The 16,349-nt window shown below is 29.6% G+C and overlaps 3 protein-coding genes across 3 annotated transcripts; 2 read left to right on the top strand and 1 right to left on the bottom strand.

The window, feature by feature from the left end:
- Positions 1-2,030: 2,030 nt before the first annotated feature.
- Positions 2,031-9,843, top strand: LOC125066761 (pollen-specific leucine-rich repeat extensin-like protein 1). Its single transcript, XM_047675020.1, has 2 exons — positions 2,031-2,130; positions 8,691-9,843. Exons 1-2 carry the CDS (start codon positions 2,116-2,118, stop codon positions 9,732-9,734), a joined length of 1,059 nt encoding a protein of 352 aa, XP_047530976.1. The 5' UTR covers positions 2,031-2,115; the 3' UTR covers positions 9,735-9,843.
- A 318-nt stretch (positions 9,844-10,161) lies between these two features.
- On the bottom strand, positions 10,162-10,962 carry LOC125066858 (histone deacetylase complex subunit SAP18). Its single transcript, XM_047675150.1, has 2 exons — positions 10,726-10,962; positions 10,162-10,646 (listed from the first exon to the last, which is right to left on the bottom strand). The coding sequence occupies exons 1-2, from the start codon at positions 10,798-10,800 to the stop codon at positions 10,242-10,244; spliced, it is 480 nt and encodes a 159-aa protein (XP_047531106.1). The 5' UTR covers positions 10,801-10,962; the 3' UTR covers positions 10,162-10,241.
- A 1,240-nt stretch (positions 10,963-12,202) lies between these two features.
- On the top strand, positions 12,203-15,512 carry LOC125066943 (protein sarah). The gene has a single exon (XM_047675275.1). It carries the CDS (start codon positions 12,321-12,323, stop codon positions 12,996-12,998), a length of 678 nt encoding a protein of 225 aa, XP_047531231.1. The 5' UTR covers positions 12,203-12,320; the 3' UTR covers positions 12,999-15,512.
- Positions 15,513-16,349: the final 837 nt, after the last annotated feature.

The raw sequence follows: 16,349 nt of genomic DNA, 5'->3' as shown, positions 1-16,349 counted from the left end.
TATTCAGAAGACAGAGCACGCGAAACAATATCACTCTTATACTGAACCTGCGCCAAAACGCACCCAGAAATATGTACATATAATAAATTGCATATTTTATAAGTATTTTTATTCTTAATATTGAATAATTTAAAACAGTAAATTATGTGATATAAATTTAACTAAATAGCTTAACATTTCGTTATAGTAAAATCAGCGTACGATCGTAAATTTTAATGAAGTACTTATTTCGTTAGTGTAGTGTTAATTCAATTAGTGAATCATCAACTTTGTATATATCATACATTAAAGTTATAGTATATTATAATATAAAAATATACATTGAAAGAAATAAAAAATGAAAATGCTATTTCCTTCGGACGTTACAATTTTTTCAATCAATACATCAGTCAAAATGTGTAATGAGTCCTCGGTCATTAACCTGTCAACTCCTGACATAAATGCATTAAACAGTAATACTCAAGCACTACGTATATGACCCCGAAACAAGTTCCATTGTTACAAATAGAGTATGCGTCGTGTCGAATCAGAAACGCCATTGAAAAAGGCGATACGGGACAAATAACGGGGCTCTCCTATTACCGTCCTGGCGGATAAGTCAGTAGTACTGGGAATATTTAATAATACAAAAACATTGTACTGTACACATATTACTTGTTTTCTATATATAAAAATTTCACACTAAAAATAGTGATACAGTAAACCAGTAACGTAAGGGAATTAGCTGTTATGGTTACGAACTCTCACTTATGTTGTGATGCTGCCGATATACTTTCCGGTGCGCTTGCGTGATTAAACTGCTGCTCACGCGTCACTGATGTAACAAACTACACTTACATTATCCTGCCGGAGTCACAGCGCAGTCAGTGAAAGCTAATAACCTCATGTTCTTGTATTTCCAAAAACTAGTAGCCTAAATAGGAGACAATTACATAATTTAGCACACCTAGCCTTCGTTATTTTTACATAGCTCCGTCTTTGAAACACTTACAATTAGTAGGTACTTGTTTCTTTAAATTAACATGATATATATGTACTTGTTGATAGATATTGATATATGTACTTTAATTACAGTTATTTATTTCCGATTATCAATCAGTCGGACAGTTATGTATTTATATATTTTAAAATATACGAATTGAAAAATAATTTATTAATGCAGGCGTACGTTTTGTGTTCGCGAGAAATATTTTATGAAAATATTTTTTAAGATGAAGGAAGTAAGTTTAAATTACTACTGTTAAAGTTGTATCCATCTGTTAATCTAATTGTATGCTGTAATATAAAAAATCCCTAAAAAAACCGATTCTTGTAAAATTCCACGTACTTTATATTTAATTAATACAAAACCTAATTACTTGACATTATTGAAATAATTGAAAAACGCAGCCTGGTAAAAATATTTCTACAAATATTAACACCAACGTGAGTGAAGCCATTGATTAGAGCTAGTTTAAAATATGAACGAACGTAAATAGTTACGATCCACGAGCTATTGCCACACCTGACATATCGCATGCTGTAAGCACTTCGATTGAATTACAAATTGGAAACGAACAATGCCCAACATTGTGACGAGACGAATCGGATGTGTTACGTTGGAACTTGATTCATAATAGTAAGCTGAAGGGTATAAAATAATAAACAGTTTCATAGACATAAATAAAGTTCAAAAGCTAAATCATTTTAGATTTTGTCTAGAAGGTTACAAGCTGAGCTATCTTTGTGCATACTAGTCCATCGCTAACTATAAGTTATATATATTTTTAATATGATTATACATATACATTTTAACGGTGTTCGATAAATATTTAGACAGGATATTGAATTCGATTAAGCAATAAAAATATACACAAAAGAATATAAAACGTCGTTGAAATTAATTAGCCCGTTTAGCGGTATCTTCGCGTTTAGTACAACCAAATTATATAGTAATGCTTTTTATTGGCATAACATTAGCCGAAGTGTTCGTTCTTAGTTGGTTACCTTGCAATAAGGTATGGTGGTCGCGTCGGGCGCAGGGCGAGAGTGGGCGACCTCATATAGCTTGCGCGGGTGGTGTTTCCTTTATTTGTTGATCGGTCGCGGCGTGATAGTGTCGTGCCACAGGACATCATGCGGACATTACTGGTGAGTCTCAGTGCATACAAGGCCAATCTGCTAGTTCATCATATCATCATTTCTAGCTTTTAAAATAATTATTTATGTCAAATATTTTTTAAATTCTAAATCTTAAAATGTTGTTTTTTTTTAAATTATAAATAGGAAACTAGTGTTTTTTAGATAATTATTTGTAATAACAATTTTCAAATTTAAATTAGGTTGATATTATCATATAGCTAGCGAACTAAATAGGTATCGATTTCGCATGGCAACCTTGAATCTATTGAGATTTGAGAGGGCGGTAGTAAATCAACTTAGCCTTTCGCATACAATGTTGCCCTTCTTAATTTCTAAAGCGGAACTAATTGTTAGAATGCGAGCAGAATTTAACATTCAACCTGTCATATTAATGACTCGATTACGTAAAGCATGCATTATGGACAAATGCTCCACTGGTTGCGTTACACTTGCCTACTCTTACTCCAACAAGCTTGACTAGAAGTTGATAGAGAGCTGATAGGCGTTCTATTTCAACGCATTTAAATTATGCCATTCACTGCAAAACGTAATATTTTATAATTTACTGGTCGCACCAGTCTAAAAGTTCATAATAATATTTAATAGAAATTAAAAATTGCAATGATAACATTAGTAATACGCACCGTAAACCTATATACGCAATACGAGTTATTATAAATTTCGTTTATCAATTGATATGGTATTTAAAATTGCTCAAATGTAGAAATATGATTGGGTGGGTGTGTTTTTTTAAATATATTTCAACGTATTAAATTTGGTAACATAGATTGAATGTTACGAAACGGCACGATTACATTTACTATAATTGCCGAATAAAATTAATAAATAATATATTGCAATACTTTTTTTAGTAAGGTTCCATTCCTTAAAAGTCAGAAGTAATTAGAAATCTATAAGACAAAAAAATAATTGTAAATCATAAATGTATCTTCCTCTGTACAATAACTATAAAGAACATTTATCAGAAGTGACATGACACTAACTACTACTTAGAAAATTACAATTCGATGCGTACAAAATGGAATTAGGTTGTAAATGTAACACATGTTCGTACAATATTGAAAACGTTGTATGTAAAAAATCCTTATTATTATTAATTATTACAGAATAAATTATTAAATACCTGTGTCCATATTTTTTATTTAAATTAATTTATACTTGCAATTACATTGACAAAGATTGATCTAATATTTACAAAAAACAAAATTTTAAATAACATATACCTATAGCCTAGATTGAAATACGATATCAATGTTACACATAAGTTCAATTGAAGCGGAACCAAAGCTTAAGCCTGTAACCTAAGCCCTTACATACTTGGTACTTGTCTAAGTATCATGTATTATATACTAGCCCATGATTACCTTGAAAGCTCAAATAACAAAGAACTGTTCGTGTATTGTTTAAAGAATAAACAAACATTACCTATTCTCTTAATTTTTTATTGATTGTCCATTCAAACTTTATCGGAATTTTTATCCATTTTTAAAATTAGGTAACTTAAAAAAAAATTAATTACTTACGAAGTTCTAAGACACTAAATTCTTTCATTTTCACTAAATCGTTTATAAGAAAGTCAATCGAGAAATAAATATCAAAACAGTTCCATGAAAAAATTAATACAATTTTATTTTTTAAGAATGAATTCTTGCAGTTACAACTCTGAATGGTAAAAAAATTCAAAGTAACATTACTTTAGCTTTTTTTACTTTTAAAATTTAATGAATGTACATTTTTGAATTTAAAAATAACGTCAACGTAAACTGGCTAACAAAAGACATCAACGCGCGGTTTCAATACCGACATGGTCATTTCAATTGATATACAATACCCGGAACGTAAGTTACTATTAATAACAAATTCTTATTAATAAACATAGATATCTTACAATTCTTAATCACTCACATACCGTCTTTGTGTTTATTGCACATGGAATTTATAAGCTCTTGTAAAATGTAAGCCTTAAACATAATACTTATGACATTTAATTTGTATGAAATAAAAATAATAAAGAGATTAATTCTATAATAAATGTTTCTAGAGAAACAACATTCTTATATCACAGCAACTCGTTATCAACTTTATTACGTCAATGTCTTTTCATTTCACTTTTTGAATCTGTGACAAAAATAGTTTTATCACTCGTTACGAGTAAGTATGTTTACAATACCAATATGTTTTAAAATAATTTAATTCTTTTAAAACATATTGGTATTGTAAACTTCATACGTTTTTAATTAACATTTTATTTAATATAAATACGTACGAAGTATATTTCTGTAATCATAGTCAGTTTCCACTACCCTTCTATTCGTAAAAAAGACTATTATATATCTCGTTCGTTTTCAATGAACTACCATTGCTTGCATGCACTTTGTGTAAATATAGCATGCTAACTCGTTATATAATAGAAAATATGATGAATATTAACTAGCAAATAGTAGACAATTAACAAGTTGCACTTATGTATATAAGCATTTTTTAAGTTAACATACAAACTTAAACTGTTTAACGATTTTTGTTAAAAAAAAAATTAATCAAAATTTAGAAAAAATAATTTTAGTATGTAGGAGTCATATTTGAAAGCGTTAATTCTTCACGCAACATTTCTAATACAAATACTACATATATATGTATATACATTATTTTCGTTAAATGATACTCCCAAATATTTTTCAAGCTTTTTTTTAAATTGTTAATTGCTATATTATGATATTTTTGACGTTTTATTTGTCATCATCATATGTCATATTATCATGTATGATGGTGTAGCTAAGTGATTTAATAAGCCTCGATTCGATAAAACTATTTAAACTATAAACTTGAGTTGAATCAATGAAAATTTCAAATTGTCTAATTTTATTATGAATATAGAATAAAGCCTTATCTCAGCTCTTAGTCAGCGGGTATCGTATTCGTAAAAGCCAAATAATGGTTATATTTTATAATGCGCTTTACTATTGACAAACAACACCATTTAGTGTTTCACCCGTAAATTGGCAAAAAAGAAAATACTTTCCAAGAAGCTTTGACGTTGCACAGACCCCAAATAAATAGTAAACACAAGCGATTCATAATAAAAATTATTTTTAATATTTGTGCTTTAATGTCTACTGTTGCATTACGTTTTAAACGTAGTTATGGTTTTTTTTACATATTCGTTTTTTTATATAATTTAAGTGCTTATATGCTTTAAGTGTTTTATTTATTAATTTTAGCAAAAACTATGTTTATTTATATAAAAAATATACGAAACTATTTAGCAATTACTGGTTCTAATTGAAAACTGGTTAGAATTTTAATTTTGAAATACTATATTGACGCAATAAAAATAGTGGTTTAACGAAAATAATTTATTGCAAGTGCAATAACTTACAAAATCAGAAAACGTACTAAAAATGTCATGGGCAGAAGCTGCTGCTACTATAGGTGTGTTTTACTTATTAAATGCGTTTAATATGTGAACACAAAGAATATGCTTTTATTAAAACGAATATATTATTATATTTCTAAATTAATATATCATATAATATAAACAAATAATAAAACCAATATGAATACGAATTGATTGACTTTGGAAGAACCCTTTTTTTAAATAATTAAATAAGTTAGTAACTTACATGATGTAGGTCATAAGAGGTTTGAGCACCCGCAAACTATAAAATTGTATTTTATTATATTTAATTACGTATTTAAATCTAGCATAGCAGTCTACGGCTTAGCGTACAAAATGTAGGGCTTACATAAGCAATTAGCCTTGACTCTATGCATTTGGATTGAGAAGGTAGTCATTTATATTACTTTGCCTTACCTTTGACCTTTGCAACCTTTATATATTTATTTTCTGGGTATTTGGGAATATGATTTATAGCTAATCAGTACATTGCAAACATTCTCAAAATTCAGTTTATCTTAAATGAATTTTAAAATACTTTAAATAACTTTTACGGATGTATTAAAATATTTTATCATATATTAAACAAAAACTCAGCCTTCTAGGACCTGATTACTTGTAGTATATTATTTTCTTAAGTCACGAGAACGTTGTCACCTTGACTGGCGGAAGAATGAGTGGCCCGGGCGTCCTTACTACTTTCAGATCGAGGCTCCAGGCCTCACCTCTAAACTGCCACTAAGGAATTTCAACTTCATAACTTCTGAATGTTATGTCTGTCAAAATGTGTAAAAAAGTAATTCTACTTCATAAGCCGTCAGTAAACGCTATGTTTATTTTATACTTGACATTATGATACTACTAAAATACACTTCACGATTATAATAATACTCTATTTAATTTGATGAAATCTAGCACAGAAAGATGGTATGACTTGTAAATATTTCACAGTCAGTAAATTAAGCTATTATTCTCTATTATAATGTCCTAACCGTTTAATAGTTACACATATAATTATATTTGTTTGTTCTTGCAAAAGTTTCATCGTTCTAAACCAGATAGATATGTTGCGGTTAATTTATCGATATTTTATTACGTTGCCACTTTAAGTGAATATAAAGAAGCATTATTATTTCTAGACCTAGATAGTGGTTATTTATACGAATAAATCACCTCTATAATATATTAAGCTGTTTGCTATAAAATTGTCGTCTTTGTTGATACAAAAATGAATGTCGTAAAACAAATTTTGAACTAACGCACGATCTCTTGAACTATACATACAAAAATCACTGAAATAATTTAAGTGAAACTCAGGATGGCATTATCATTATCTCGTATATCTATAACAAAGTAAATATCATAATTTTATTTGGCAGGAAATAAAACGTATCATAATTAAATGATAATTACAATAAAATTAGTTCCGGGTTTCTATATGCTAAACCTTACGTATTGACTAATTATTGTTAATCCCTCATTGCGCAAACACTTAAATGAAATTTTAATTATACATACTTATATAGTTACGGAATAACGGATGCAAATACCCGAATTTTTATTAACCGTTTATGTGACGTCGTGCTCTACGTTATTAGTAATATCTAGTTACTTGATAGTTAAAATCACACGTATACGTTATCCAATTATTTTAACCAGTTTTATAAAATTGAATATCTATTACGTGCCAGTGAGAAGCAATTTTTTTTATGTGATGGGCTCGAACAGTTTTTACGAGCATATTGAAAATTTAATAAAATCTTACTTCACTTTTTTATTATTATAATTATTTTTAGGTTCGTATTCGTATAGATCGTTGGTCTCGTGGCTGCCGATTCCAAGATTCTAGGTTAAAATCGGTTAAATTATTGAATTTCTAGTAAATTAATCTTCGGGGCTATTAATATGGTAGTCTTACACTGCCTTGCCTTACTTCCCTTCTTATTAGTATGTCAGTTTACTGTTCCATTGGTTTGTTAGATTGAAACATGCGCGTGTGTTTGCGGACACACTTTTGTACTACAATATTATCGTCAGAACTTGCTAGTCCTTGAAATAAGCTGCCTTCGTAATATTGTAATAAATGTCTCCGCTTGTAGCCTGCAGCCATCAAACAATATCTGAACTACATATGTACATTTGCATAATATGTAAAATGTACGTAATAACGCAAAACATAGTTCCTGTTTATTACGAATATTTTCTCTTAAAATATATTTTCAATATCGCTGATACTACCTGGTAAAATTTATGAAGTTTATTAACTTGTGTTTGCGGAAACCTTTTATATTATTCTCGTATAAAATTTTTAAATATTGCCTTCCTCCTTTTCATAAGCTTAAAAGCTTTGTGACGTTACCACATTTTTTTTACTATTGCCAGATATTTTTTGCTTAAATATATCTTTTGCAGTGTAGGTAATAATAAAAAAATACAGTTAAGGCTTTCCCTGGTTTTGTTGAATTTGTAGAATCCCTACCATTAATTTTTTTGTATGTCTATATCGGCTTAAGGGGTAAGTTAGCCTGTGTAAAGGAACAGGAGATACGACCATTTAATTTTCAAGGATAGCGGGTCATTGATAGTGGAAGGACGTGTGCCGAAATGCCAATGCGTGTTGGTGACAACTGACCACCGATGGCTTTCCGATTATTATAAAAATATTGCCATATAGTTTTGTTAACATTTAAAAGAAATTAGAAACACTTACATCGCAAATACACCGGCTGTATTGCTACATGCTTGTATTATAAATAAACAACGTAATATTTTAATTTATTGTGATGTGAACTCACTCACAACTCACTATTACAAAACGTTGCAACAAACGAACATATGTATCTAATATTAAAACGAAAGGTATTTTTGCTATCGAACTTTAATAAAAACATAAAGTAGAACACGAAGTCAAACAAAACACGTCAAACGACTCGATATCAATAAGTATAGCAATGTTCGTGATATAGGCAAGGCCTATTACAGTCGAAAGTATGCTGCTATGTCGATCAATTGCGTAGTACGAATTTACGAATTCCACTTTACAACTTTAATATTTATTTTTGTTTTTATTCCATTGCCAAGTCGATAGAATTATTTTTATGTAACAATTGTTTCACCGGTGACAAAAAATTTAATGATAATGTTATTGTTTCAGATATGTATGCTGTGTGCAGTCACAGCTTATGCTCAATATGATTCGCCTACACCACCCCGGATTCAAATTCCTGGTGCAATTATAGGAGGTAGACAAGGTGGATTTAGACAAGGAAGACTACAAGCCGCTCCAGTTCCAAGTGGAGTAGCAAGAATAAGAAGGCCTGGACTTGCCAGGCCATCGTTCAAATCAGTAGATGCAGCTCCCCGCCCAAGTTTACAGTCTCTTGAGGAGCAATCCAAACCAGTAACAGAAGAACCTGAAGATGAAATAGAAATCAACACACCAACTGCTTATGTATCGAACGCGTTCTCCACAGCAGAACCGCAAAACGACTTTTACGACATAACAACTACATCTCAACCAAAACCACCAGCTATTTATAATTCATCTCCGTTCCAACAAACCACACCAACAGCACCGAAACCTGAGCCAGTGAGACCAACACAATACCGCCCCTTATTACCCCAATCATTCAGCCCAGTTAGGAATGAACCCACTGCGAGGCCCCAACCAGCCAGACTTCAGCCTTTATCGAGCAGACCACAGCGACCTGCGTTTAGGCCTGAACCTAAACCTTTCGTAGACGAAGAAGATGATTACATTCAGCCCGTGAGACAATATTCCCGACCACAAGAGCCCATTCGTGCACCTGCAAAAAGCGCGCCTGCCCAAAGATACACTTCTTCCAATTCTAGAGAAAAAAAACCGGTAGCTCAAATTATACGCAAATATCGGGAAGAAAATGAAGATGGTAGCATTACATGGGGATTTGAAAACGACGATGGTTCATTCAAAGAAGAAGTTATTGGCATAGACTGTATCACTCGTGGTAAATACGGATATGTCGATCCTGATGGTTTGAAACGAGAGTACAACTATGAAACAGGTATTGCTTGTGATAAGGCCAGAGATGATAAGGAACAAAATGGCTTCATTGACTATCAAGAAAATAAAGCAGTTCTACCAAATGGTATAACTATTGATCTCGCAGCAATGGGTAAAAAATCGAAGAGGCCATTCAGATCAGCGAGTAATCACTAGACTTATAAGTACATAAAATATATTTATTTTAGGAGCTCTAATTTTTAAGACATAATTTGTCTTGTCACTTAGTGTTATGTAGAACCATAATATTTTGTTAAAATGGTTTTAATTGAGCCTGATTTGACAAATAAAAATATAAAATAATATTCTTTTTTTATTACCTAATATTGTTGTCTATAAGTTTTTAAATATATATTCTTTTTAATGTGACTTTTACATATAAAGTTTTGAAAAATATTCATATTATGTACCAACAATGTTTTTATAGACATAGAAACCATTCTCAAAAGCATCTCCCATGCATAATTTCAAGTTATCCAAAAACTAACTTTAGATCATGTTTTCTTTCATTGAGATTTGTTTTAAAATATTGAAAATATAAAATAAAATATTTACTAAAATAGATATTCAATAAAAAAAACAGTGTTTTATAATTTTTATTTATTTGTCTTACTTTTGAAAATTTTACTAACAATATAAGGTACAAATATCTTACTTAAATATTCAATAAGGGCGATTATTCATATAAGGCTGAGGTCTTCGCATTGGAGGTGGCATTCTGTTAGGTGGCGTAATTGATATATCGAGATAATTACCAATTTGAAATTTGACCTGTGCCAGTGTTTTGTTGTCATCGCCACCTCGTTGGCCCGAACACGTAACACCAATTTCACGCATACGATAAGTTGGCGATCTCATATCTGGATATACTATCGCAAAGTCAAAATATGTGCCTTTACGCCGAGTTTCGGGATTAACTTCTTTAACAAGGCCTGTTAGTTCACGCAACGATGCATCCATCCATGTGTATATTTGTAGCTCATTTTGAGGAACATTTCCCCTCGCATAATCACCCGAAGAATTATGTCTTCCAGTAGAACAAAATACTCGCAGTAACAACGGGCATGTCTAAAAATAAACAAAGATAATAATACACTTTTTTTTTAAATAAAACGATTAATTAAAGTAAATTATAAATAAGTTTAACCTTTTCTCGATCAACTGGCTTTTCGGCGAGTTTAACCTCTTCAACGACGAGTGACTCTAACCCTGCCATTTTCATAATCCGTATGCAAGATGAAAGTAAAATTGATTTGTTGCTCGAAATTAATTTATCCACAATCTATGAAAAGTATTTAGATCGACATTAGCGTTATTTACTTATTATTCCAAACTATAATCAAAGAATGACAGATCAAGCATCACAGAAATGACAGCTTGTTAGTTCTTCTAACTTCCACAGACTAATCAAAATTATGAAATATATATTCTTGAAATATATAGACGAAATATATTTTTTTAATTTGAAAAAAACAATTAAAATATATTATGTCAATAATTATTAATATTTTCATATCAAATACGATCGTGCTATCATATCTTAGCTATTTGTAAACTAAATATACTCTGTCATCTGTCAATTAACACACAACTTTTATGAAATAATATACCGAATTAAGAAACTCCCATGACTGTAAATAATTTAATAATAATTGCTTATGTTAACGTGTAATGATCTTTGGAAGGTCGGGCACGAGGCAAAGTTTTTTGTATATATGAATAAATAATTTGTTTTAAGAATTCTGTAATGGCTGACAGAGTTATTATAAGACGTGGACAATTTAGACATCAACCTGCGGCCGCACACTTATAGAGGCATCATGCCTCCACAGTTAAGGATAAAAGTATTGGTATATAAAACAATATTATAATTTTTTTCGTCAATAAATATAAAGCTAACAATGTCTGAAATTTTCAAAACCTTGCTCTATTACAGTATTGTTTAAATTTATTATTAATAACAATTGAAAATTATTTAATTTGACAATGGAATGATAATGTTTGGTTGTTAAGCACCATAAGGGATTTTTTTCGCATTTTTTTTTGCTCGCATAAAATTTTGGTCTAGCCATTGATGACAAAGAAGTGAGTTGCCAAGTTCATCATGTTACCAGAATTTAGTTTTGTGTTCAGAATAGAACTCTGTTAAATTTGTTAAATTTATAGAAGGTGTAGTATTATATGCGAACTATTTTGTTTTATTTTCTCAATGATAGGAATAAATATATTTAGTCGTCGAACAATTCTAATAATAATGGGGTAAGCAAGAAAAAAAATTATCTTTGATTTAATTGAATTTAGATTAATTATGGAATAAAGTTAATTTCATAAATAGTTATTCTTAAATTAGAATGTTCAAAGTGACCCTAGAGAGACTTTAATTAATTATTGAACAGAATTTGTAATAAGTTGTTTAACATTTAGAAATTCAGAAATATAATTAATTAATAAAAACATATTCAGCAATTACTAATATCTACTTAATAAAAATGTTAAAATCTAAAACAGTGTATATTAAAGTAGTGATACGTAGTTTTGTTTTAAAAACATTAAAATTATTTAAAATGAACCTTTCAAAAGTGACAAATGTCAAGTCTGTCACATTTGTGACATCTTATATTTAATCGATTAGGTATTGTTTTATGAAAATAGTGGGTTTCAGACTTTGGTGTTGTGATCAATAATTTATAGTTCAGTATCGAAAATTGTATGCAACTACGGATCTAAATTTGGTAACAAATAATGGCAAATAAAGAAGATGAAGAGACATTTCAAGAGGACGATGTCTATATAAACCCCGAAGATGGAATGCCTAATATTCATCCTAACATTGCAGATATAGATCATGGAAATGATTCTCTAAATGAAATAAACGATTTGGATGACTTACCTAAGTCTGTGATCGTAACAAACATTCATAGTAACGTTTTCACCGACGATAATTTAAAGAATGAATTAGAAGCTCTTTTTCGTACATTTGCGGACAATATAACGTTTCAGTGGTTAAAGAGTTTTAAGCGCTTACGTGTTAATTATGACAGTCCGCTCGCAGCGGCTACCGCTCGTGTTCGTCTCCATCAGTATAAATTTTATAATTCATGCATTAACTGTTATTTTGCACAACCAGTAACACCAATTTCTTTAAAAAACCTGCGACCACCCGCTCCTGTAAAACAATTTTTGATTTCGCCTCCAGCAAGTCCACCTATTGGATGGGAGCCACGTGAGGAAGGTGAGCCAATAGTGAATCCGGACTTATTGGCTGCTATAGCCAGCCTAGCACCAGGAGAGAGCCATGAGTTACATGCACCAACTCCCACTCAACCTGCTATTGTGGTACATACGGCTTTACCTACTGATACCAATGCTCCAAGTCATGTTGGAGTCCCAATACCACATACTCGTTGCCCTGAATATTAATTCACAGTGTTAATGAAGGATAGGATTTTCTTTAGGAAGAGAATTTATTTTTAAAGTAGACGGTTAATCTTTTTTTTCTATCACATGTCAACTTTTATGACTCGTGATGCCAAAGACAATTGCTAAACTCATTTGTAGTTTTATCAAAACCTAGGTGTTTATTGAACAAACAATTTGTAACACTAAGGTTATGCTTATAAAATAACAGCTTATAAGTTTGTTTCATTTGGCAAGAAAAATGTAAAAAATTAAATTGGTGCTATTTTTTAATATTTATATTGCTTGTGTTTGTATAATAGAATATAGAAAATTCATAGTTTATTATTTATTGTATGATGGCGAATCATATGTATTAAAAAACAATATTTATTGTCACTACACAATGAATGTACTAAATACTTAATCGTGTGATTTGACATGACAAATTTTCTTTAAAGATTTCTAATACATACAGGGTACATACATACTTTGTATTTTATTTATAATATGTTATAACAAAATAAGTATAAAGATGTTTATGATAATACTTAAAAAAGTTGAAAAGTATTTTTAAATTCTATTGAATGCTGTAGTGTCAATGAATGTTGTAATGCTTCCTTAATATTAATGAAAATAAAATAAATTTAGTGAACAAAATTATAATATAGTTTACACTCACATATCAAACACGAAAATCCAAACAGATTAGTGTATTCTTTCATTTCTATATTTACATATACATATATGCTCAAAGACAGATCTTGCATCTAAAAAATAATTGAGTTTTTTATTTTTTTAAATACTTTTTTGACACTTTATTTTCAAGCATCTAATATTGTCAAATGCCAATGACTTATTATACAAAGCATAAAATAAATAATATAGTTATGACTTGTAACTTATACAAAGCCTAAAATAAACATAATAGTAAAATATACTTACAGCTTATCATAGTTTCATGCCGAGGAAGAGGTGCCTCATGTTTATTGCTGATTGTTACGAGATGTCTAACCTTTTAACTTTCAGACTCTTTATTGAACATTTTAAAAGGAAAAGTTAAAGAAAACATTTATATTTATAATAAATATGAAGTATAAACTAATCTTTAATTAAAGTTAATAACTGTGGGTAGATCATGACTTACCATTTCATTCTTTATGAATAACTACTAATGAAAACTAGTAAGAGAATTAAGCACCCCTAGAACTTTTTTTATATTGATTGAAGTACTATTAACACAATATTTTCACCTTATATAAAGTGTGTTCTAGGCCAATTACAATCAGTATATGAAGGTATAGTTAAAGATTTACATATAAAAAATTTAATTTAAACCTAACTTGATTTAATTTGAAGTTCATCAATAATAATGTGATAAAACAATCGTAAATTTCGGTAATTAAAACAATACAATATGACTTATGTATATATGCAAAGAATTTGGAATAAAAAAAGTAATTGTCCAAGATATTTAGATTCCTCTTTTGTTTGAATAACATTCATATTTTAGAGACTAAAATCAAAGTAGTAAAAATGATAAAGCAATTTGTCTAACAAAATAATGAAATGAAACAAAATATTGAAAAAGTCCATATAGATGGAAAAGTTTTTTATAGGATTCTTGATAATAGAGCATTTACAATGTAATAGTTGGCAACCACTGTGTTTACAACTTTCGTAATTCTTCAGAAAGTTACACTATTTTGTATTACCTATTACAAATTAAGTTACATAACTGTCAATTCAAGTTATTATAAACTTTTGTCATTAACAACATTTCCCTTCGATATATGCGCAGCTAAGATGTTGTTTTTTTTTAAAAACAACGTTGATGTATAATGTATGGTTATGTGCTCTGATTTACTCTCTCTAATAGCCAAATCTCACGGTCAAATATGCATCTTTAAAAATTTAAAGAAGAGTCAACTAGAATCTTTTTTGTTTGGTGCATTTTTAGACCAATTTTTATGCTAGGATATTTAATTAGCACGCAAAAGAAATTGCGAAGTTATAGGTGGTAAATTGCTTGCCATTTCCTTTATAGAGGAACCTCACGAGTGACATAAACTAGAACATAAGCCGAGCTTCAGACGCGACTTATGTTTGTGTACTTAATTTTTTTTTCTCAAAGGCAATCATCGTCGTAGTGAAAGTCTAATATTCGATTCAATGGGTTTGGTTTTTGGTAATTAAATATATGTCTATTTTTTTTTAATAACATGTCACAAAAAAGCAAACGTGAAAATAGCAAATGCAATTTAGGATTAAGTATAAAATTATATAAGGTTTTCTTAATTTTCGTGTGTACCATCCAAATTGATAATAATAGATGCCTATTATATGATAATTAAAGAAAATTGAATCTTTAAAAATGTTACTAATAAGTCGTATTATTATTGAAATGTTAGTCATAAGTTGCACTGACGTGATATATTGCAAGCATAGTTACTCTTTGTCTTACATCTAAATTTGGCAAAAAATGCATTTGATATTCTATTTATAACTAAGGGCTATCAACAAATTGCAAACTGCCACTAATCACTCAAAAGGAATTTTTGAAAATCCGCTTTTTTCTATACACAAAAACGTATAAAATATTATTTGCTAGATTGCATTGTGTCTTCAGCGCCAAAAATGTGAAAAATTTCAGCTCAATAGGTTGAACAAGATTTTTAAAATTAATATTTAATATCAATTACATCAAAGAAGAGGTGAAAAAGGTTACTTTCTTGTTCAACCTGTATTAACCGGGGCTTGTGTTCGGAAATAAAAATGTATTAGTACTAGATATTAGATATACGGTTGCGATTATATCACAACGAACTGGCAAAATTTATAAAAGTTGATAGATTCATATTTTTGGATGTGCATGTAATGTAGACGGCATTTATGTTGTTTTTTAGATTTGACGCCGATCACACCAAACATAAATGTTACTATTTTAATAGTAATAACATATTATTTCTAAACTTAACCAAAGATATTGTATTAAAATTATCCTAGTGAAATATTAACAGGGTTATGTTAAGAGTTATTTCAAATTATAAAGAAAAACTAAAATATTGTCAGCAAACGTTATTAAGATTTGTAAAGATCCCAAAGAAATCTATTAAGTATTTACTAAATCAATTTCACTAGAATTAATGATATCGATTTAATTTCCGTTTTCAGTTTCATTGTGTCTTCTTGACAACGTTCAAGTGTAAACAAATTATTTAAGTTAAAATTAAATTATTTAAAATTTTTACTCAAATTATATGCAGACTTATTTTTTCTTTTGTTTACAATTGAAAACGATCACAATTAAGTAATTGATGCAACTTAAATAAGTATTTTTAAGAAAGTGCTTTGTACTAATTACTAGTTCTAGAA

The sequence above is a fragment of the Vanessa atalanta genome, chromosome 10, assembly GCF_905147765.1.
Source record: "Vanessa atalanta chromosome 10, ilVanAtal1.2, whole genome shotgun sequence".
NCBI lineage: Eukaryota > Metazoa > Arthropoda > Insecta > Lepidoptera > Nymphalidae > Vanessa > Vanessa atalanta.
Note: the sequence above shows the minus strand (reverse complement) of the source record. Positions and strands in the feature narration are given on the sequence as shown.